Here is a 24,746-nt window from a genome sequence, read left to right as displayed (position 1 = left end):
TTGTTGGAGTCTACTATAAAGGATGCAATCGCAGAGCATTTAGAAATATTTAATGTGATCAAGTACAATCAGCACAGCCTCATGAAGGAGAAATCAATAACCAATATTTCCTAAAACTGGTTAATGAGATAACAAGCAGAATAGATAAAGTGAAACAGTGGATTTAATATATTTCAATTTCCAAAAGGCACTTGATAAGGTACCACACATTAGACTATTTAATAAAAATCCGTGGTGATAGATGTAGTATGTTAGCATGGATAGAGGTCTAAGTAATAGATGGGAGAGAATTGGGATAAGTGGAGGGGGAGGACACTTTCAGGATCAATGCGGGGGTTACAATTATTCACAATGTATCTTCATGATTAGGATGAAGAAGGTAAATGTACTTTAGCCACATCTGTGGATGACAAAGAAGTAGGCGGGAAGACAAGTGGTGAGGAGGACACAAAGGAATACAGGCAAGTGGACAGTATTCCATCTGACAAAATAATATGAGAGTCTGCACTGTGGCAAGTAGAGGAGCTGAATATTATTTAAATGGAGAAAGACTGCATAAAGTTACAGAACAGAGCTATTTAGGAGACCATGAATCAGAAAAAAGATTGCACAGAAATTTAGTGGCTAATAGGCAAGGTAAATGGAACGCTGGCTTTTATTGCCATGGGAATGGAGTAGAAAAATGGGGAAGTCTTGCTAAAACAATGCAAAGCATTAGTCAGATCACAGTTGGAGTACTATGAACAGTTATGGTCACCTTACCGACAGAAAGATACACTGGCATTGGAGACAGGTGAGAGTTAACTCAGCTGAAACCAAATACCAGTGCTATTTGAAGGGGATGAATTGGTCTAGAACTTAGGAGAAGGAAAAGCAACCTTATTGAAATATAAAAGATTCTTAGGGAACTTGACAGGATGGATGGAAAGAGATTGTTGCCTTTTGTGGGAGAATCAAGGACCAAAGGACATACATCTCAAAAAGAGAGGTCACACAATTAACACAGAAGTGAGGAGGGATTTCTTCTCCCAAAGGGGAGTGAATAGTGGGATTGTTTTCTGGAGAAGGCTGTCAAGGTTGTGTCATTAAGTGTATTCAAGGCTGAGACAGACAGATTTTTCATCAGCCCCAGGGAATGGGGCAAGAAGAAAGAGGCAGGAAGATAGAGCATTATCAAATCAGACACAATCTCATTGAACGGTGGAGCTCACTCTGTGGGCAAAATGGCAGAGTACTACTCCTACATCTTATGGTCAATGAGGTGTTCCCACACATCAACAGCCCCTCATCTTCCAGATGGTAGAGGTCATAGTTTAGAAGTTGCTGTACCAATCTGGGACAAGCTAAAGATATTAATTATACCAGAGAACTTCGCAGCATCAACAGTACTGAGCTTGCTGTTGTTGACTTGGTGCCCATTTGATGATTGGTCGTTTCTCCAATTACATTACTTCTACCAAACTTCATGGTTTGAGTCAGCTGAGTGGCTTCCTCGGCCATTTCAGTGTTGGTCACATTGCTGCCAGTCTGAAGGTACATGGAGGCCAGACCAGGTAAGGACAGCAGATTTTCGTACCAAAAAGCTCTTAATGAACCAATTGGATTTTTACAACAATCAGCAATTATTACATCGTCTCCATTAGGCTTGTTTTCAGATTTTACAGAATTTAAATGTCACCATCTGCTCTCGTGGGATTCACATCCATGTCTCCAGAACATTAGTTAAGGGCTGAGATTACTTGTCCAATGGTATTACCACATTGTCACCATCATGTCTTGTGGATCCAGAAATGCCCACACTCATGTATACACACATCAGTGGATTTACAATGGCCATGTTTCTGGGGTGGCGGAAAGCAAAATATAATGTTTGAATAGCAGGTACCAGTAATGTTTTTGCTGCTGCCATTCACAGTTCCTCTACATTAATCTCTTATTTCTCAGTCCATTTGTTATTAAATGACTCATGCCCTCCGATCATATACAGCATTCCCTTCTGCACAAAACAGCCTTGCCTGTTATTTTTCAGTATTTTCCATTTTGATTTTATAGTCCATCATTTGCCTTTGTGAACACTTCTCCCTCTTTATGCCAGTATTTGCAAATTTACAAGTTTTAATTTGAAAATTTCAGTGTTCAAATCAGCAAATTTTAGTGAGCAGGAAATAGTTACCCAGAGATCTGTTCATCCAGGGAACAACGCTATGTGTTGAGAAAAAGAGATCAACCACCAAGGGTTAACTCTGCATTTTTTCTTTCCACAGATGCTGTCTGAAGAATACCGAGCATTGTTCGTCTTTATTTCACAATGCTATGGTCTTGAATTTGAGCACCATCTGGTGTCATAACATGCTAACAGTTAGACTGTTCTTTTCTCGACGAACCACAAATTCAAAATCAATGCCAGTTTTTGTCTGTACATACAAATGAGGGTTGGGATTCTAAATGGAGTCACAAGTAGAAATTTCGAGGTTGTGAGCTCAAATGTAGCAATGACTGCCACAGAGCTCTGACAAAAGTTCTAATAACTCCTTCTCACAATTCTCCCTTAAGGTCACAGCAATTTTCAAGGCTTGAAATGAGATCACAGAGGGAAATGTATGGAATTACTGGCCTGTACTATCACAAATGATCCTAACCCATTTTATTCAATATGGCTTCTATAAAATAGAACAAAATTTGTAAACTTGATTATACTCAATACCGGAACATTTTAATAAAATATTACAATCACCCATTAATGGGTTTATTTATTGGATGGTGGAGTTAATTATTAATGTAATTTCTAATTGTACAAGTCAGGAATTTGATAGAATATTCTCTTCTTGTCTAGATAACTGGCGTTCCAACACTGAAGTAGCCTCACGACAATGAGTAGGGGAAATTACATTTTGTTTAGTTGTATGAGATACACAATTGCAATAATAAAAAAAATTAGCAGGTAGACTTCCAGGAGTGCAGTCAGGAATGATGCACAGATTCACCTGCTCCTAAATAGTGTGCTGCCCTTCATGTGAACTTGAAATGGATAAGGTGACGTCAGGAATGCTTCATCACACCAATCTCGCAAATTCTGGAATGTGAACAGTTACAGAAAATGTGCGCATTTTGAAATTACTAATGAATGAGTTACTGAGCTTGCAAACAACTCAAACACCTTCAGTTGTTTTGACTGCTCAATGCATTTCTTACACGTTGGAAACCAAAACGTTTGAGAATGTATTATGACAGCCAAGAAGAAATGGTACAACAGTGTGATGGCAAGTTACACCGTGCCTCACTCAGTCAAATGTTGTCTTGACATCAATTCATTTGCACCACCTTTTGAGTTTAGTTCTTTTGTCCATATTTGGGCCAAAGTTGTAATGATGTCAGAAGCAGAATGGCCCTGGTAGAAGCCAAACTAAGCATCAAATGGGCCAGGTATTGCTGTGGAAATCAATTTTATAATACTGTCAATGATCTCGTCCATCACTGACCTGACGAATGAGAGTAAACTAATGGATCGATAATTGGCCATGTTGGATTTGTCCTGTTTGGCATGGAGGGGAGATTCCTAGAAGAACCTAAGAAATAGGAGTAACAGTAGTTCAATCGGGTCCCCATGTATGCCCAGCCATTCAATAAAATCATGGCTCATCTACCCTAACTCTCAATTCTATTTTATTCTAGCTCAACACAGGGTTGAAACCCTTGGTATTTCAAAAATTTATCTAAGGCCTCTTGAAATATTTTATTACCTAGTTTCCACACTCTAAGGTAAAGCATTCCAAGACATTTATTACTTTCTGGAAGAATACATTCCTTTGTACCTCAGTTTTAAATCAGTGTCCCCTTATTCTATAACTAGTTTGAGATTCATCCTCGACTAGAAACACCTTCTCAACATCTATCCTATCAAGCCCCATCAGAATCTTCTTTTTTTCCAATAAGATCATTCCTCGTCCTTCTAAACTCAAATAATTAAAAACCTGCCTAACCTACTCACCTATTCTTGATCAGTCAACTGCTTTATCTCAGGAATCATCCAGCAAATCTCTTTTGAAAAGCCTCCATTGCCAGGACTGTATGTCCTTTCTCAAATACATGAATGTACATAGTGCAGTTTTCCATACAGCCTGTAGATGCCAGTGTTGAAGCTGTTTTGGAACAGCTTCGCTAAGGGCACATCTAGTTTCCAATTGCAAATTTTCAATATACTATTAGCAGAATGTTATTAATACCTATAGCTTCTTCAGCCTTTGCTTGATATCACAGAGTATGAAATGGCTGAGAATTACTGTAAGGAGAGGCTGAATAGGCTGGGGTTATTTTCCCTGGAGCATTGATGGCCGAAGGACGACCTTATGAAATCGTGAGGGACAGGATTGAGTAAATAAACAAGGTCTTTTTTTCCCCAGGGTGGGTGAGTCCAGAACTAGAAGGCATAAGTTTTAAGTGAGGGGGGGAAAGATTTAAAAGGGACCTAAGAGGCAATGTTTTCATGCAGAGGGTGGTGTGCGTATGGAATGAGCTGCCAGAGAAAGTGGTGGAGGCTGGTACAATTACAACATTTAAAAGACATCTGGATGGGTATATGAATAGGAAGGGTTGAGGGGAATATGGGCCAAATGCTGGCACATGGGACTAGATTAGTTTAGGATATGTGCATGGACAAGTTGGACTGAAGAGTCTGTTTCCATGCTTTACATCTTCATGACTCTAAGAGGAGGCAGATCGAGATCGCTCACCCAGCACTCCCACTGAAGATGGGAGCAAAAAACTTCAGCCTTGTCCTTAGAACTGACGTGTTTCCCACCTCCACTCCATATAATTGGGGATAGGGGTATTTGTGAAGCCACTTCCTCCACTAAAATGTTGAACTGTCCATTACCATTCATCACTGATTGTGCAAGACTGCACGGCTTAGAAATGACCTGCTGGTTGGCCCTACTGCATGTTGCTTATACTTTCTGGAATGCATGTAACTGTGCTGTCTTCACTCGATTGACGCAACTTTTGGTATGCCGAGAACTGCTCCTACTATGTTATCTTGCACTTTTCCGTGGTTGTTACCATGGCTCAATGGCAGATTGCTGGGTCATGAGGTGACAAATTATATTTGAAAATGATTGCATTGCTTTGATGGCCCATTTCAGTTCCTAGATCTTTCTAAATATATTACATTTAACACAGTGGTCATGCCACAAAGTACATTCAATATGAAACCAGGACATAGTATCCAAAACAACTATGCAATGGCCAGTCCTATTATTACAGTCATTACAAATGTATCAGTGACAGGCAGAAAGATGACAACCACATGAAGTGGATTTTCCACTCTTGCTGATTCCCTCACCAACTGCCGCAGGCCATGTCAGGCAGCTCTGTCCTTCAGGACTTGGTCATTTTTCTGATCAGGTTTCCTCAGCCTGCTGAGAAAAGTAAAAACCAACCCTTGACGAGATGCCGACTCTTCCCCCTCAGTTACTTTCAGGCTGGGTGCCATCTCTCCCTGTTGTTAAGTCAAGGGAGATGCTGATTCTCCCTCTCAGTTGCGATCAGACATTGTGTCGACTCTCACTCTCGAATATGATTAGACAAGGTAAGGATGAGATAAATGGCATGGGAGTGAAATATGAATGGTGTATTAGGGCCAATTTTCATGGGGATTTAGGGTGAGGACACAATAGGAGATGGGGTTTGCAGTAAAAAACTGAAAAGGATACAGATAAGGGTGATACACGAGAAATGAAAGGATTTGGAATGGGTGTGGAATGATCCTGATGGAATGAGATAGTGACTTAAAGTAGCATTGGTGCAATAAAGATATTGATTTGATCACAAACACTTTGCAGACATTTCTTAGTTTTATTTGGCTATAAAGTTGAAGTATAAATTGTTTAGCTTTAGAATTTTTAATCAGAGTCAATAAGCCACATTTCTGATGTGCTTTTGATAAAAGATAATATCTATGCTGTTTTCAAACAAAGATTTTGTCTTGGGTAATGCTAACATAATTATCAAACTTTACTGAATGAGGACTTCATGTGATATTACACATGTTCCCAAATGACTAAGCAGTAGAAAGCATAAAACATATTCAACTATTTAATTACCACTATCTCAGCAGTTCTCCACTGATACTGCTTGCACAGAATAAGTCAAACTGAATGATTGCATAAATATGAAACACACTATATAAATAAACAATCATCTGACTGCCATTCTAAAAACAAGGGCTGCAACATTGCATAGATTTGGAGCTGAATTTGGAGGGAGGGAGGCATTCAGAAAGGACAGACTGAGGAAAAGGTGGAGGATTGACCTTGTTAATCAATCATTCTAATGGACAGCACCAGGGACCAGTGGTTCAATTCCAGCCTTGGGCGACTATCTGTACGGGGTTTGTACATTGTCCCCATGTCTGCATGGGTTTCCTCCGGATGCTCCAGTTTCCTCCCACAGTCCAAAGATGTGCAGGTTAGGTGAATTAACCATGCTGAATTGCCCATTGTGTGCAGGTAGGTTAGGTGCATTAATCAGGGGAAATGTTGAGTAAAAGGTTAGGGAAACGGGTTTGGATGGGATACTTTGAAGGTCAGTGGGGACTTGTTGGGTCAAATGGCTTATTTCCATACTGTAGGGGTTAGTCGAATAGAGTTTCTAAACTGATTTCAGTTTAGAAACACGCATAAGTGGTTTGGTTAAAGATGAGAAATAATAAAGCCAAGAAGTCACACGGAAGAGTGGTATTTTAGCCCCCAAAGAGGAACCATAAGGTAGGATGCAGTATAAAGGAATCAATCACAGAAGCTTGTCAGAAAGGTGCAATGATAACCAACCAAGGTTGTATTCTTTCAATAGACTGCAAAATAAAATGAAATGTAACCTCAGCAAGCACTTTACACAATATTTCGAGGCTAGTTTCTTAGAACAGCATGTTCTGGAGCCAGCCAGAGAGCAGGTGATATCTGGCATCCTGCAAAGACATGATTAAATACATGATTTCATAATGAAGACAATCTCCAAGTAACAATAAAATTATGATGCGAACTTTACATTCAATTTGAGAGAGAGAGGAGCAAGTCCAGGGCTTAGATCAGGATAATTATAAGGGTATGAAAGGAGAGCTGGCTCAAGTGAATGGGCAAAATAAGTTAAGAAACAAATTAACAGCAATGCAGTGGTACACATTTTAGGGATGTTTTCCAGATAATACAGACTAGATAGATGCCACCAAGTAAGCAAATTTCTAAAGGACAGACCCAGCATCGGTGGTGAACAAAAAAGGGTTAAGACATTATCAACAAAAAGGTATAAAATGGTGCAAACATATGTCAGAATCGTAGAATCACACAGTACAGAACAGGCCCTTTGGCCCATCAAGTCTGTACTGTTAAAAATACATTCCCAGCCACAGTCGTCCCACTTTCCAATGCTACGCCCATAACCTTACCTTATTCCCTTGAGACACAATATGGCTGAACTTGCTGTGTCTTGGTTCCTTTTTGAAGTTATCCTGTGCAGCTACTGAACTAACACATTGTGTCCTCTGCCCCAAAAGAACTTGTTTAAACTCCCCCTACAAGCACTAGCAAATATTCTGACAAGGATGTTGGTCCCATTCTTGGAAAGGTCGCACCTTCTCCAGAAATGGTCTCTGTGATCCAGAAGATTGGACAGAATATAAAAACAGTAAATCTTTACAAAAAAAAACAAACAGGGAGATAAGAATTAGAGTCAAAGAGAAAATTTACTTGAAATATAAAAACAGATATTAAGAGCCTCTACTGGTATTTGACAAAGTTAAGATGAGTGCTGGTCTTTGAGAAACTGAACCTGGGGAATTATTAAGGAAAAATGGCAGACATCTGAATTAACAGCTATTTTTCATCAGCCTTCACAATGGAGGATAGAAGGTACATCCAAGGAATAGCTATAAATCAGGAAGTCAAAGGATGAAAAGAATTAAAGATTACAAAAATCAGGGAAGTAGTACTGAGCAAACTGTTAAATTTGCAGATTGACAAGTCCCTGGGTCCTGATGAATTTCATTGTAGCCTGAAAAGAATTGGCTCGTAAGACAGTTAACGTTCGAGTTTTAAATTGCCGAAACTCTCATTATTCAAGGAAGTTTTGTTTAGATTGGAAAATAGTAAATGTAATTTCTTTATTCAAAAAGGGAGACAAAAAGCAGGAACCTATAGGCCAGTTTGCTTAATATCTATCATTGACAAGATGTTAGAAGCTATTATTAATGATGTTACATCAGGCACTTGGAAAAATTCAAAATAATCAAGCAGACTCACCATTATTTAATGAGAAGGAACTATAGTTTCATTAAGTTATTGGACTTCTTTGAGGAAGAATTATGTGCTTTGGATAAAGGGAAACCATAGACATACTGTGCTTGTGCTTTATATGGTGTGGATGCAATATTTTGCAAAGGTAGAAGATTGGCTGGCTCATAGAAAACAGAACAGGCATAAATGGGTTGACAAGATATAACAAATTGTATGCCACAAAGATGAGTTTTAGGGCTCAGCATTTTACAGTTTATACAAATGACTTGGATCAAAGAGACCAAAAGTTGATAATACAAAAATAAATCAGAACCTAAGTTATAAGGAGGGCATGAGAAAGCTACAAAATGATATGGACAGGCTAAGTGACTGGACAAAGATGGGGCAAATTAAGTAAGAGATGGGAAATGTGAAATTGTTAATTTTGGCAGGAATAGTTTAAAAAATGAATATTATCTGAATGGGGGGAGATTTTGGAGCTGAGATGCAGAAGGATTCAGGTGTCCTTGAATTGCAGAAGATTAATAAACCCTTAAAGTAGTTACTAAAAACTAGTAGAATGTTTTTAGTCTTAACTTATTAACCATACATTTGCATTAAGAAATTCAGCATACTCAGTTAACATGAAAAGCCCAGTAAATTTTAACTTATCTTTTAAAAGCCCAAGATATCAACAAGCTTGCAAGTTATGAACATTTTCAATTACTTGTAGCACTTCGATAGAATCAGATAGGTGAGTAAAGGTGGACCTGGTGTTTGGGGCATTGGGAAAGGGTTTCAGAGAGTCAGGTTTATGTGGGGGGGGTGGAGGAAGGAAAAACCAAGAGGAAGGGAAGACAGAAATGTTGTGGTATATGCAAGACATGGAAATTGTATCCTCTACCTTGCAAAACATATGCAGATGTTGAATGAATGAGTAATCTGACAGACACTGACTGCTACTTAAATGAAAAGGATTGCCCATAAGAACTCATATTCGGTAGTGACATGAAATCATGGGAACATAGAGACAAGCAAGAGTAGATTATTCAGTTCCTCAAGCTTTACCTACTATTCAATTAGATCACAGTTGAGCTGTATCCTTACTTCCATTCGCATGCCGAAACTGCATCCTGCTAACACTCTTGTCCAGCAATTTTTGATGAACACAAGTACTTCCTAATTTATTTTCTCAAGGCCTGAAGTCAGAATTAAGCCAAATGTATAAGACTAATAAATCTTCTGCGAGGTATAGAGAAAAGGTGTGCATCATAAATCATGCTGCACAGAAGGCAGTTATTTGGCCTATCACACTGGTGCAGTTAACCAATTAGCTCCACTAATCTTTGCCTATAGTCTTAAAAATATTAACTTTTCAAGCATTTATCCAATTCTCCTTTCAAAAGTTGCCGATTAACCTGAGTCCATCACTTTTTCAGGAAGTGCATTTCAGATAATGATAACTCTGCTGATAAGAAATCCTCCCTCTGATCTATTTGCCAATATCTTAAATTATCCTTCTTAAATCCTACCATTATCCCCTGCCCACCCTCCACAAGAATCCATTCAGAATCTCTCTCTTCCCTAAGTACTTTGGACATCTGCCCCCCAAAAAACTCCTTTCTGGCTCGGAGTCAAAATCCAATAATTTCCTGGAAGCACCCTGGGATAATCATCACCATTTTCAGTTTTACATGTAGAACAGCTCTGAATGGCACCTTCAGGGTGAAGGCATCTTTTCAGCATCATCGCTCCTTTACGTGGTGCATCTTCAACATTCCTAATCAGTCCTAATCGGTAAGGGCTACTCATATTTTATTTGGAAGCGCAAACCAGAAAACAGAGGTTTGTATATTAATTCTTTCGTTTCACAATGCAGAAAGACTTTTCTTTTCAAAAAGTAGTTGGATTTGTGAGACATATTTTCTGTCTTAAAGCTACCAGATGTCAGTAACTGCCTGCAACAGCTGATGGATTGGTTTTAGAACAGTTTGTCACAGAATTAACAGGAGGAGAGGCAGTTGAGACTTAAGACTTCCAGAAGGCCTGCTGGCAAGATCGCTGTCTCTGTAAGTGAAAAACAAATAATCGACAAAAACTTTAGGAAAAGAGCTGCTAAACTAAGCCAAGACCTCGGTCCAAATCATCAGCTGCAGAACTGAAGACTACCAAGTTGACAACAGTGTGATATCATCGCCAAAAACCATAAAAGAACTAAGAGACAGTTACCTTGTTTTTCTTTTTAGTTTGGACTCTGATCACAGATTTTGTGCTTTTTTTGGTCTATATTTATAATCAATGACATGGCTAAAAAAAAACTGTACATCTCATCTGCTTTGTCCGTACAAATGAATGTGAATGAATATGTACTTTGACTTAAAGGGGTATAGTTGAGACATATAGCTTGCATACGAGAACATGACCATCAGTTTTGTTTGTTATAATAAATAGTTCATTTTTCATTGATGAAACCTGGTGAAAGTTTCTTTAATCTTAGATTGTGGTTACAGTCAGGCATTAATCATCGTTGATATCAAGTCTACCCTATGTCACACTTATGACAACCTGTTGAATAGTGCTGCTGGATTTCCAGCACACTACACCAATCAAGGTCATGACATGTATTGTTCACAAGTTAGTTTGGTGAGATGCCAAGCCACTTTTATCAGGTTGAAGAGTTCTAGGTGAGTATATCATATTCTGATACCTTGGTGTTCCTTATAATGATTTATTTGAAGTAATTATCCAGTATCAGTGACTGCTCAGCATTCTATTATCAGATTCGAAAGGGCATGAAGATCTACAAGTGTCAATGCAACTAAGTAATAGAACACTGTATCATAAGAAACAACCATTAAAACCTGAAACAGAACAATGCAAAGGGACTTATAGCAATGACTTCACACTACTGCACAAATTCTCAAGTACCAATATAATCAGATACTTTTCAGCTGCCAATTTTGAACTCGTATTAATTATTGAGATACCTGCTTGGTCCCTTTTCTTTCCAAACATATCTTGAGTGCAATGATCTGCAGAAAAAGAGAACAACTGTGTCATAAATATGGCATAACAACATACGTATTGCTACGTTATTTGAAGAATAAAAATATTTCAGGTTTAAATTGAGGATACAAACAAATTTAACTGCGAGGAGCTGAGTGTATTTTCAAGCTCCATCGATTCAATTTTTAAAAATAAAAATTGGTCACAATTGACAGGAGAAACACTTGACAAGTCCACTGAAACAAGCAACAATGATATTCAATGAGCAGGGTAAAGTTTGTCATCATGAAAACTCTTCACAACAAAATTCTTATTTTTAAGCTGCAATAAACCCAAGGACAAGAATTTTTATCATTATGTAAAATCTCAAAGTAATTTGCAAAAATGTGATAAAGTTAAATTAACACCAAACAATAGAAGACGATACTGGGGTACATGGCGAAGAGTTTGATCAAAGAGGTAGGCTTTATGGGGAAAAGGAGCCAAGAGATGGAGAGCAAGAATTTTAAAGAGCAAACTCCACAGCTTCAAGCGCAGGCAGCTGAAGAATTGGTCATCAATACTGGAGAGTGTGCACACGTAAGCACATAGAACTGCTGCTGAACCAGAGCAGGAAATGATGAATGCACTCAGTGAATTAAGTGCAATTAGTGTCATGGTCAAAATCATCATCATCATTCTGAAGATTGTCTGCATACTGCAATGATGAGTCAGACTGTAATGCATCTACAGCAATTAATTACAATTTAACACTTCTTGCATCAAGATACATGCTGCAAATGCCTTGTCGTTAATTCCCAACTAAGTAAAGGAACTCAGCAGATTATTACTTTTGCTTTGGATAACATTTATATATTGTACTTATCATATTAGAACATTTTTCAGTGCAAAAATGAGGAGAATGGTCAAACCTCACAAGCTAATAATATTCAACAATGACTGAGGGAGTAAAGTTTACAAGAACTGAAGATATTTTTGTGATAGGCCATACAGGAATACTTTAAGTGCATAGAATTGAGTATATGCCGATCTGCTAATTCTGGTCTCTAAACCCCTCAATATCCATGAAATGGCAAAGTCTCAGAAGGTGATTTCCCAAAAAGTTTCCAAAGCAACCATGTTCCATTTTCATCAAAGAACTACTACATTATGTTCAATACTCTTTTATTAAGTATTCAGTGTGGGAGGGGATGTTTTGCTGATCAAAGGAAGCAGTCAACTGGAAAGTGCGAAATGCTGAAAATCTGATAATCTCCCTCAACAGAACTGCCCCCATGTCAATGAAGCTTCCTGAATAACAGGAAATCAAGAACTTTTAGCTTTGGCAGTTTTACAAACAGAAAAACAAAGAACCAATAACTTAAGTACTCAAGTTTATGAGAGACCCGAATAGTCTAATCAGCATTGCATCTGACAGAAGCATGAATTGACATGGACATTCGACATAGAGACAAAAAGGTTAAAAAAGCTAGTCAAAATCAATACAGTAGGATAACTTGCACTCACATAAAATATTGAAGAAAACTTTCAAGTGCTTGAAGGAATCCTAAATGCAAGGCTGAAGGTGTTCTTGAGAGATTGAAATTCACATGTTTCATTTCACAACTGGTTTAACCAACTATTTCAAGGCCGAGCCAGACTTGACTCTCCTGGATTATTCCAGGTTGATCCTGGTAACCAAAGATAATATCCATCACAATATCACCTAACACAAATGGAGGCGAACCTTTGAGTCTTCGCATTTTTCTAACAATGCATTTAAAATATATCTTCACAAATAATGTGGGGCAAGTCTCGAGAAACACATCTGTAATCAATACAGATTCATACATCAAAGTTTGGCTGATTTTCAGACAACCATTGCACAATCTCTACAAAGTGAAAATGCTACATCAGACTGAAGCTGTCACAACCAAATTTCAACTTTCTAATGAGACACATTTGGTTAGAAACAAAGAATGATATGAATTCATAACTTCCACAAACTCAAAATAAACCAAAGCTTTCGTAGCCAATGAAATGCAGTAATCGTTATGTTGTTGGTCTTGATTATGACTTCTTCTACATTCAAATATACATTATAACATGTATAAAATGGATGGAACAATGATTATTCATTTTGTAATACTGCACAATAAAGTGAGACTGGGATAGCTGGTTGAGTCTTCAATGATAAGGGGGAAAAAGTCGGGGGTTTGGGGGAAGATGAATAAATTAGCTCCAGAGATGTTACCTATGTACAAACTTAGAGTTGGTAGGAACACCAAACAGGCTTCAAGCCTATCTTGCAGAAACTAAGGAGGTCTGACAGCGAATGCAGAGAGAGGAAGAGAGTTAAATGTTCCAAGGCCTATGATAATCACACAGAAAACTGGCTTGCAATGTTTTGCATTGGGATATCCTCTGAAATTCCTCATTTTACTGAACCATCTACATGTTGGTCATCTCTTCAAGCAGAGTGTAGCTGTTGCACATATTAGCAAGTCTTAGCTTTGGGAAAAAAAAAATCAGGACTTAAAAATCAGGAATTGTACTGACAAAAACGAGAACACTATCAGAATAATAAACCTGGGACCTTGGGTTCCTCATGTTAAAAGACAGCATCATCACCTGAAATGCATCATCACCTGAAATGCACGAAAATAATTCTGCAAGACATTGACCAAATCAGTTCTAACATTAGAATTTGCAAATAATTTGGTCAAAGAAACACCGTCATTGACTAATTATTCAGACAACAATCTGCAGAAACATGTTCTGATATCAAATCAGAAGACAATTTCTCAAAAGGTCATATTTCAGAATAACCACAAGATGGTGCAGTAGAGCCTAGAAACTATGCCTACTGCAGACTCATCCTATGACAAGTGAAAACCTCAATTCCTTAACACAGAAAAAGGAGGAACTTGATATCATTCAGCAGGTTTCACACAGATCATAAAGGCATGTAGAAACATGACTTAAATTACAAGATACCACACCCAAGATCGAGTCAGCTGTGACAACTGGACAGTCCGATTCCACAGCTTCTAAAACTTGCAAATATTGTCAACACAAGGTAAAGGTACGCAGAGAAGTAACCCAAATTATCTCCACAGGAAGATCAATCAGGTAAAATCACAAGCAGTAACACAAGCCACAAAGCTATTATAAGAAAGATGAATTCGCAATCACAGTGGTATCATTATTCTAATTACTACACACAAATCTAAAAACTTTACAGTATTATTCAATGATTCTAAAAGAGTTATAATAACAAGTTAATCATTCAGTGGCAACAACTATTATATAAGCAGCTGCTGTTTTGCCCAAGTTTGCACTCTTTTCATTCTATACATTCAATCTGAAGATATAGATGTCACGAACAAAGTGATTACTGTTCATGCGGGGGGAACTGAGAGGCTGAACAATTTGCACCTTCAGTCTCAGATTTATCCTCAGAAACTCTTTGCAGGGAAGGTCACCACCTTAAAGATTCTGGTGCAAGCCAACTCCATCAGCATACAGTGTCTAAACTGGCTTGGCCAAGTCCATCAAATGGATTAAAGCTTTAAACCCAAAGACTCCCGTATTGTGAACTAGCCATTAGGCCACGACTTCCTGAGAATCCATTCCCCTGCTACAAGAATATCAGTGTTGAACATACATGGGGCCGTGGGGCAAATACAGAGCTTGAAAACCTCCCAAAAGCCGAGAAGTTCAATCATAGTGATGACTAAGCCTATATAGAGATAGAATGTGAGATGAGCAGTTCCTCCAGTTATAGTGGCTGTTACAGCTGCTTCACTCCAACAAGGTCTTTTTCCTGCTCTGTTGTCCAAGGCACAGAATCTGTGATCAGAAAAGTTTTGGGGAAGGAACCAATAATTGATGGTGCAGGACTAATTATGGTGACCAGTTTCAGGTGCCGATGACGGTGTGTGTTTCATAAGGCTGGAGAAATGGGTTAATCAACAAGGTGAGCACCCATCCGGCAAAAGGGTGCAGACAGTTTGTTGCGGGGGGGGGGGGGGGGGGGGGGGGTGACAGCAGGAAACAGAGCCTGAATGTTGGATGGGTGTTGGTGGGAAGATGATGTAAAGCCATAGTGATCTGCCAGGCGTGTACACAACTCATGCACTGGGGCAACGGAATCAGTGCAGTGGCAGTGAGAAATAGCACACGGGAGGAGTTAGCAGGCACTGGATCAGAATACCTGTTAATCCAGTAATTTAACTGAGAGGTACCTAAACCTTACACATATGTAACTCAATACATCACTGTCAAGGTGATCGAACCACTTTATAGAAGACAGGAAGCACTACATCTCTGACAGTCCATACAAGTGGGTTTTTTGTTATGGGAAAGCATGCGGAGGAGCTGAGACCTTAAATATTTCTGGTGTATCGAGGCACAAAAGACAAATAGGTAGATAATGTATGAACTATTTCAGCAGGTGATTATCAGCAACTTACATTCAATGTTTATGCAAGTTTTCAGGAAGCTGCTACTTTTTCACAGGAACAGAAACAATCCCATGAAAATCATGATTAATGTAGCATCAGATTTACATTTAACCATTTTACATTGTGAATGCATAAAAAAGACAGCATGGAAGATTCATTTGCAATAAAATAAAACATTTTCATGTTAAGTTTCAAATTCAAATGCTTAACAACGTATGCATGATTTGTTGATACTTGTGCTTGTTTATCTAAAGAAGAAAATCCTTTAATAAAATCAACACAAAAAAGTAATGCTGCTAAATAATTACATCTTTTAATAAGTGAAAACAAAAGAAAAGCCCTGCAAATTAAAAAGTGGTCCTCAAGAAAATCTTACAAAGATGCTATCTAAAACAAATTTCTCAGACCCCTGTTTCCAGTCAAGATATGAAGACAGCACACTGATGGGAAAAATGCTTGCTGACAGCCATGACCTCGAGAGACTCTCTGGAAGGACATCGCAAGAGATGATCAAAAAACACCAAGCTCAGCTGGCTGACAAGAGAGCCCAGAAAAAACAGAGGGCAACAAATCGTGCCTTTAGCCCACTGTCTTCCTCTGCAGCAAATGCAGCCAGGTGCCACAATGAGGTCAGAGTTACACCAGGGCAATGTTTAACAGAGTCAACTACCATGGTCGTCTTATTAGATGGAGGTTGACAAATCTTCTCACATTAAACAAAACAAACACATCTTCCACACAGGATAGCACTGAAACTACATTCAAAAGACCTACTTTGGACTCCATCTTAAAAGCAAGTTCATCACTGATAAACTGGTTTCTAACCAAGGATAGGGAGACGATGATTGCTCCACAAGTGCCCTCTGAATAACCTTTGTACCCTTTTCAATTCAATCTTTTGGCCCCTTGCCTGTGTTCTAATGTTTTCAACAAATTATTCCTGAAATGGCTAGTTCATTGAAACGATCTAGTTTCCATAGCAGCACAGACTAATCGGGGTGTAAAGTTAAACAAACTGGAAGGAGAACTGAGGATGATTCAGGAACTGTTAAATGCTCTTGAGTTTGGCTGAGGCAGAAACACTTATCTCATGAAACAATCCTTGAATCTGCATCCGAAGTGTGTATGTCTATGGATCAAGCACTGAAAAGAGAGAAAGAATTGGAAAGCTAGTTTCAGCTGGTATGAACCAAAATGGAATAAATGGCCTCCTTCCTTGTGTGCTACAATTTTTTTATGATTGCAAAGTTGGCATTTACAACTTTTAAATGTTACAAGTCAACAGTTTTCTTGCAATACAATTTGACAATTTATTCAGTCTACTACATGAGATTGGGAACAGTCACATAGGACATCTCCCTGTATAATGCTGTGCAAAATTGGCAGTAGTCTTAAAAAAAGAGCTGATATTTAATCCCGAATTCAAAATTCAAAGTGAGCTTTCAAATTGCTACATTAATTGAAGAAATTGAGACTTTTGAGAGATATCTGTTAAGTCACACACTAAAACTGCAGTGGAATTGTACTAAGTAAATTGTACTAAATTAGCAAGGAACAGAAATCCAGGATCAGAATCAAGTGGGAACATAGGAATAGAAACCCAGGTCATTCAATCCATAAAACTCTAAGACACGGGAGCAGAAATGAGGCCATTTGGCCCATCCAGTCTGCTCCACCATTTAATCATGGCTGATGAGATTTTCAACCCCCTATTTTCCCACTTTCTCCCTGTAACCTTTGATCCCCTTGGCAATCAAGAACTTAGCTATCTCTGCTTTAAATATATTCTATGACCTGGCTTTACAGCATTCTGCAGCCATTAATTCCGCAGATTCACCACTCTCTGGCTGAAGAGGTTTCTCCTTATCTCCTTTCTCAAAGGTCTTCCTGAAGGCTATGCCCTCGGGTCCTCATCTCTCCTGCCAATGGAGACATCTTCCTAACGTCCACTCTGTCCAGGCCATTCAGTATTGTGAAAGGTTCAAACAGATCCTCCCCATCCTTCAAACCTCCATCTCGTATAGTCCCAGAGTCCTCATATGCTAAGCCTTTCATTCCTGGGTCCATTTTTATGAACCTTCTCTCGACCTGCTTTGGAGCCAATTCAACCATCCCAAGGTAAGATGAGCCCAAAATTACTCATTTTTTAATTGTGGACTGGCCAGAGATGAATAAAGTCTCAGAAGTATGCTCCAGTCCTCTCAAGATGAATGATAACATTGTATTTGCGTTCCTAATTACCAACTCAACCTGCAAGTTTACCAAAACAGAAACCTGGGTGAGGACTCCCAAGACAAAATTGAGGACTGAAGATGCTGGAGATCAGAGACAGAAAGTACAGCGCTGGAGAAGCACAGCAGGTCAGGAGCAGGAGAGTCTATGTTTACAGCATAAGCCTTTGTCTGGGGTGGGTGTGTGTGTGTGTGTGTGTGTGTGTGTGTGTGTGTGTGTGTGTGGGGGGGGGGGGGGGGGGGGGGGGGAGTTGCTGACAAGATAAATGGGACAGCATGGGCCTGGGTGGGAAGAAAGTGGCTTGGAAGGCAATAGGTTGATGAAGGTTGGGGTGATGGTGACAGTGGTGGATGGAGCAGATAGGTGGGAAGGAAGATGGACAGATAGGATAGTTCAAGAGGGCAGTGCCGAGTTGGAGGGTTGGATCTGGGATAACGTGGGGGAAGAGGAGATGAGAAAACTGGCGAAATCAACATTGATGCCGTGTGGTTGGGTGGGTTCTAAGACAGAACATGAAGCATTCTTCCTCCAGGCACAGGTGGCTTGGATTTGGTAGTGGACAATGCCCAGGACTTGCATGTCCTTGGTGGAGTGGGAGGGGGAGTTGAAGTGGTCAGCTACAGGGCAGTGAGGTTGTTTGGTGCGTCTGTCCCAGAGATGTTCTCAGAGATGTTGGGCAAGTGGACATCCTGTCTCATCAATGTAGAGGAGACCACATCAAGAGCAACGGATACAGTAGATGACATGCTTGGATGTGCAGGAAAATGTCTGCCAGATGTGAAAGAATCCTTTGGGGCCTTGGACGAAGGTGAGGGGGGAGGTGTGGGCGCAGGTTTTGCACCTTATATGGTGCCAAGGGAAGGTGTCAGAAGTGGAGGGTGGGTTAGTGTGGGGTGTGGACCTAACAAGGGATTCAAGGAGGGAATAATCTGTGGAATGCTGATGTGGGTGGTGAGCGAAATAGATCTCTAGTGGTGGGGTCTGACTTTAGGTGGCTGAAATGGCAGAGGATGATCTGGAGATTGGTGGGGTGGTAGGTGAGGACCGGGGGCTTCTATCCTTGTTGCAGCTGGAGAGTGGGGTTCAAGAGCGGTGGTGCAGGAAATAGACGAGATGCATTAGAGAGCAATGTTGACCACGTAGGAGGGAAAATTGCAGTCCTTGAAGTAGGGGGCCTTCTGGGATGTTATGAAGTGAAATTGCTCCTCCTGGGAGCAGATGCGATGGAGGTGGTGGAATTGGGAGTAAGGCATAACATTTTTAGCGGAGGGAGAGAGGGGTATCCAGGTAGCTGCGCAAGTCAGTGGGTTTGAAGTACATATGTATCGAGTCAAAAGTCCCTTTGCACTTCAGTTTACTCAATTTTCTCAATTTTAAAAAAAAGTTCATTCTCCACCCCCCCTCCCCCTCCAATTCTGCTTACCAAAGTGCATGGTCTCACACTTTCCCACGTTGTAGGCCCTCTGTCACTTCTTTGCCTACTTTCCTAATCTCTTTCTGCAGCCTCCCTGCCTCCTCAATACTCTCGGCCTCTCCGCTTAGATTAGATTACTTACAGTATGGAAACAGGCCCTTAGGCCCAACAAGTCCACACCGACCCGCCAAAGCGGATCATGCCCAGATCCATTCCCCTACATTTACCCCTTCACCTAACACTACGGGCAATTTAGCATGGCCAATCCATCCTGACCTGCACATCTTTGGACTGTGGGAGGAAACCAGAGCACCCGGAGGAAACCCAAGCAAACACGGGGAGAAATTGCAAACTCCAGTCAGTTGCCTGAGGCGGGAATTGAACCCGGATCTCTGGAGCTGTGAGGCAGCAGCGCTGACCACTGTGCCACCGTGCTGCCCATCTGCTAACTTAGAATGCCCTCAGTTCCTTCATCCAGATCATTACTGTATCAAGTGAAAAGTTGTGGTCCCAAAACCAACCCTTGTGGAACTCCACTTGTCACTGGCTTCCATCCTGAGAAGGATCCTTTCACCCCCACTTCTCTGCCTTCTGCCAGACAGCCAATCTTCTATCCATGCTAGTACCTTGCCTTTTACAACATGGACTCTGATTTTACACAGCAGCCACCAATCGACACCTTATCAAAAGCCTACTCGAAGTCCATCTATTGGTTCTCATTAGTCTAACCTGCACATTACCTCCTCAAAGAATTCTCACAGATTTGCCAGGCATGATCTCCCCTTGATGAAACAATGTTAACTTTGCCCTATTTTACCATACACTTCCAAGTATTCAAAATGCTCATCAGTCACAATTGGTCTCCAAAATCTTACCAATGACTGAGGTCAGGCTAATCAGCTTATAATTTCCCATCTTTTGTCTTGCTCCCTTCTTAAACATGGGGTTAACATTAGCAATTTGCCAAACACTGGGACCCTCCCTGACTCCAGTGATACCCACAATTAAACCCTTCACTATCTCATTCAAAACTCTGGAGTGTGGTCAATCCAATCCAGGTGATTTAGCCACTTTCAGACCTTTCAGTTTTTCTAGCACATTCTCCTTGGTGATGGCCACCATAGTCATCTCTGCCCCAACTCCCTTGAATTTTTGGAATATCACTTGTGTTTTCCACAGTGCAGACTGACGCAAAATACTTGTTCAGTTCCTCAGCCATTTCTTTGTTTCCCATTACTACTTTTCCAGCAGCCCAATGTCCACTTTTGCCCTTTACTACCTGAAGAAACTCTTGCAATCTTTCCTAATATTACCGGTAGCTTACCCTCATATTTAATCCTCTCCTTCCTTACTTCTTTCTTCATTGTCCTCTGTTGGTCTTTGTAAGCTTCTCAATCCACATTATATGCTTTCTCTTTTGCTTTGATGCTGTCCCTGACCAGCCACGGTTGCCTCACCCTCCCTTTACTATGTATCTTTATCCTTGGGATGAATTTTTGCTGTGTCTCTCAAATTACCCAGAGAAAATGCTGTCGTTGTTCCACCATCTTTCCTGCTAGTCTCCTCGCCCAGTCAATTCTTGTCAGCTCCCTCTCGCATGCCTCTCAAACAGAGGGAGAATATAAATTCTATCACATTTTGGTCATTGCCTCTTGACTATTTTGCTATTCAATAACATCTTGACCTATTTTTCAGGAATTTTCCAGTAAGGAAAAGTGCTTCATTGTATCTACATGATAGACTCCCGATCACTTTGAATACTTCAATTACAACATTTAATCGTCTAACTGTAATGGAGGGCAAGCAATATTTATTCAACCAATTCTCATAATTTATCTTCCTGTAGACATTGCAGTGGAATTAAAAAGTCAAAAAGATTTGGACACTGAAACACAACTCATTCTACTTAACGATGAATTTTGCAACAACTATTAGACACCTGTCCAATCTTACTAAATATTAATCTTTGCTGTTTCTCAAAATCTCCCTGTGAAAAAAATCCTCTCACTCTCAGAACTGGCAGCAAGTAAGACTTTCAGTACATAAATGAATTTGTAATTCTGCCTAGATGGTCTAATATCACTGTTGCTAAAAATTAATTGACTCTATCTTTCAAATCTACAATGTCACTGACTGAGATTGGAGTCCTGAGATAACGAACTCAAATACAGCATGAAAAGAAACTCAGGCACTGGAACTGAAACAGTATTTAATTTAGTAAAAGAAATAGCATGGTTTGCATTCTTCTTCGAAGGATCAGCTTCAGAAAATATTCCCTGGCTACATAAAAGCAAAGGCCAGCAACAGTTCAAGGATGCAACAACTTTCGTATTTATAGAGGAAAATTATCAGATCATGGCATGAAGGCACCGATGTTAAGATAGACAACAGGATACTCACTTGTTTATAACAAACTGTCAATACTTGTTCATCCGTTTCCCCACCCACCGCCCCTCCGCTGCCCCACCCCCATCGAAGCAAACGCTCATACACAGTGTAGTTTTACCTCCATCTTTATTGCGGGCCTTGGAGGGAGAAAGAACAATTGCCCATGTGCACAGAGACATGAGTTCATGGTCTTCTCTGGAACATTCAGCCAAGTGAAGCAAGCAGTTCATACAGCATACTGGATGAATTTCTAGTTGGGGAGAGGAGGAGACAACAATCTTTCAAATATCAAATCTGTGTTGATTGATCATGATTGTTTTCCTTGTTTGTGTGCAAGATCCCAACGCAAACCTAACAAGGAACAAACGATGCTGCTTTTGCTTCAGATCAAGGGCTGTTGCCAGCAAAGATCACACGACACCAAGTAATAGTCCAACAGGTTTATCTGAAATCCCAAATTTTTGAAGCCCTAAGCTACTGCCCGAAGCAGCAGCAGGAGCTCCGAAAGCTTGCACTTACAAATCACCTGTTGGGCTATAGTCCAGTGTTGAATGATTTTTTTCCTTTGTCCACCCCAGTCCAACGCCGGCACCTCCACATCTTTTTGTCAATATGGCACACCAACTTGTATGACGGTGTAAAAGGTGAATAAAGAAATTCAAAGCCACTTCTAACAGATCCTCAACAAAGAAAGTCGGCCAAGCATACCTATTATGATTGCATATAAAACTTTCAGAAACACCCTGTATCACTAGAACAACAGATTACCAAGCAACAAATGCAACAGGATTTTTGTTTTCCATCTATTTCAATTAATCTGTTATCTTTATGTATTTTCTGTCATGTAATCACAAAGCAGCTAAAACACAACCACAATAACTTGTAAATATAACATACATAGCTCAGAAGCTAAATGCACCATCAGTCCATCCTGCAACTATACCCAAGTCGTATTTACACTCAGACTCATGCTGTAGGTCATGCATGTTCAGGCTTTCTTTGTCTTTGTGCATTATACAGAGATGTAGACTTGGGAAATATTGACAACTTTAAATGCTCCCAGCAATCTTACACATTTGTGAAGTTGTTGTTACCAACAGATACTGGCTGTGAAGCTTGGATTTATCCAACAATGAAGCAAAAGTTCCGACCTTTCCAGGCCCCAAAATTCAAACGAGATGAACTAGCAAGAAAAATGTCCACACTACAAAGGTGGTATTATTGGATGTCTGAAAATGCATACATTTCGATAAATTCCCAGGATCTCATCAGGTGTACTCGAGAATTCCGTGCGAATCTAGGGAAATGTCTGCTGGGCCCCTTGCTGAGATATTTAGATCATCGATTGTCCCAGATGAGGTGCCACAAGACGTGGTGCCAATTTGAAGAAAGGTGGGAAGGAAAAGCCAGGGAACTATTCAGTGGTGAATCTTACATAGGTAGTGGACATGTTGTTGGAGGGAATCCTGAGGGACAGAATTTACATGTATTCGATAGGCAAGGACTGATACACCATAGTCAAAATGGCTTTGTCTCACAAACTTTTTTGAAGAAGTAATGAAGAGGATTGATGAGGGAAGAGCGGTGGACTTGATCTAAATGGACTTCCGAGTCAAAACATGTGGTGCCGGAAAAGCGAAGCAGGTCAGTCTGCCTAAGCAGCAGGTCGGTCAATGTTTCTGGCAATAAGCCATTCATCAGGGATGCACATTCGGGTTTATGCCTGAAACATCGACTCTCCTTCTCTTCGGATGCTGTCTAACCTGCTGTGCTTTACCAGTGCCACTCTTTCAACTCTTGACTCTCCAATATCTGCTGTTCTCGCTTGCTCCTACGTGGACTTAGCAAGGTGTTCAACAATGTTCCTCATGGTAGACTGCAGAGTTGGGAGTCATGGTGCAGCTGTACAGGACATTGGTTAAGCCGCTTTTGGAATATTGTGTGCAATTCCGGTCCTCCTCCTACAGAAAGGATGTTGTGAAACTTGAAAGGTTCCAGGAAAGATGCACAAGGATGTTGTCAGGGTTGGGGTACTTGAGCCTAAGTGACAGGTTGAATAGACTAGGGTTGTTTTCCTTGGAGCATCAGAGGCTGAGGGCTGACCCTACACAGGTTTATAAGGTTTATAAAATCATGCTGGGCATGGATAGGTTAAATAGACAAGGTATTTTCCCGATGGTGGGGGAGTCCAGACCTAGACGCCATAGGTTTACGGTGAGAGGGGAAAAGATATAAAAATGGACCAAAGGGACAACATTTTCATGCAGAGGGTGGTGCGTGTATGGAATGAGCTGCCAGAGGAAGTGGTGGAGGCTGGTACAATTACACCATTTAAAAGGCATCTGGATGGGTGAATGAATATGAAAGGTTTAAAAGGATATGGGCCAAGTGCTGGCAAACAGGACTAGATTATTTTACGATACCTCAACAGCATGGACGAGTTGGACCACAAGGTCTGGTTCTCTGCTGTGCAACTCCGTGACTCTAAATCCTGTACTAATTTACATTTTCACCTGTAAGTATTAAAGATGCACTCCATGGAATCATGTTTTTTAAAAAAACTATTCGCTGTACCCCCCCACCCACTTCATAATCTCGAATAGCCATTTTTTAAAACTTATAGCCCTAACCTTCTGATTTAAAATGGAATCGAGTAGCTACTCAATAACTGTCCTAGTATGAAATTTCTTTTTTGTGTAGGGTCTCTCATGAGGGTTCAGGTTCAAGTCCCAACTGCCATGAAGGTGCCATTACACTTCCAAACAGATCGATAAAATCAGGCTGTAAGTTTGCTCGCTGAGCTAGTAGGTTTGTTCTCAGACGTCTTGTCACCATGCTAGGTAACCTCATCAGTAAGCCTCCGATGAAGCACTGGTGTTCTGTCCACTTGCTGTTTGCGTGTCTTGGTGTATTGTGGTGGGTGATATCACTTCCAGTTCTGTTTCTGAGAGATTGGTAAAGGGGGTCCAAATTGAGGTTGTTAAATGGAATTCCAGT

At 40.2% G+C, this 24,746-nt stretch overlaps 1 protein-coding gene across 3 annotated transcripts in view; it reads right to left on the bottom strand.

The window, feature by feature from the left end:
- Positions 1-24,746, bottom strand: part of LOC132817243 (double-stranded RNA-specific editase 1-like) — a 332,434-nt gene that overhangs the window by 223,174 nt on the left and 84,514 nt on the right. For all 3 annotated transcript variants that reach the window (XM_060827594.1, XM_060827596.1, XM_060827595.1), the window contains exon 2: positions 11,252-11,296. In XM_060827594.1, the coding sequence (XP_060683577.1) occupies positions 11,252-11,296 (45 nt within the window). The remainder of the gene's footprint in view (positions 1-11,251; positions 11,297-24,746) is intronic.

This window comes from Hemiscyllium ocellatum, chromosome 7 (genome assembly GCF_020745735.1).
Source record: "Hemiscyllium ocellatum isolate sHemOce1 chromosome 7, sHemOce1.pat.X.cur, whole genome shotgun sequence".
In the NCBI taxonomy this organism is placed as follows: Eukaryota; Metazoa; Chordata; class Chondrichthyes; order Orectolobiformes; family Hemiscylliidae; genus Hemiscyllium; species Hemiscyllium ocellatum.
The sequence above is the reverse complement of the archived record's forward strand: the minus strand, read 5'-3'. Positions and strand labels throughout refer to the sequence as shown.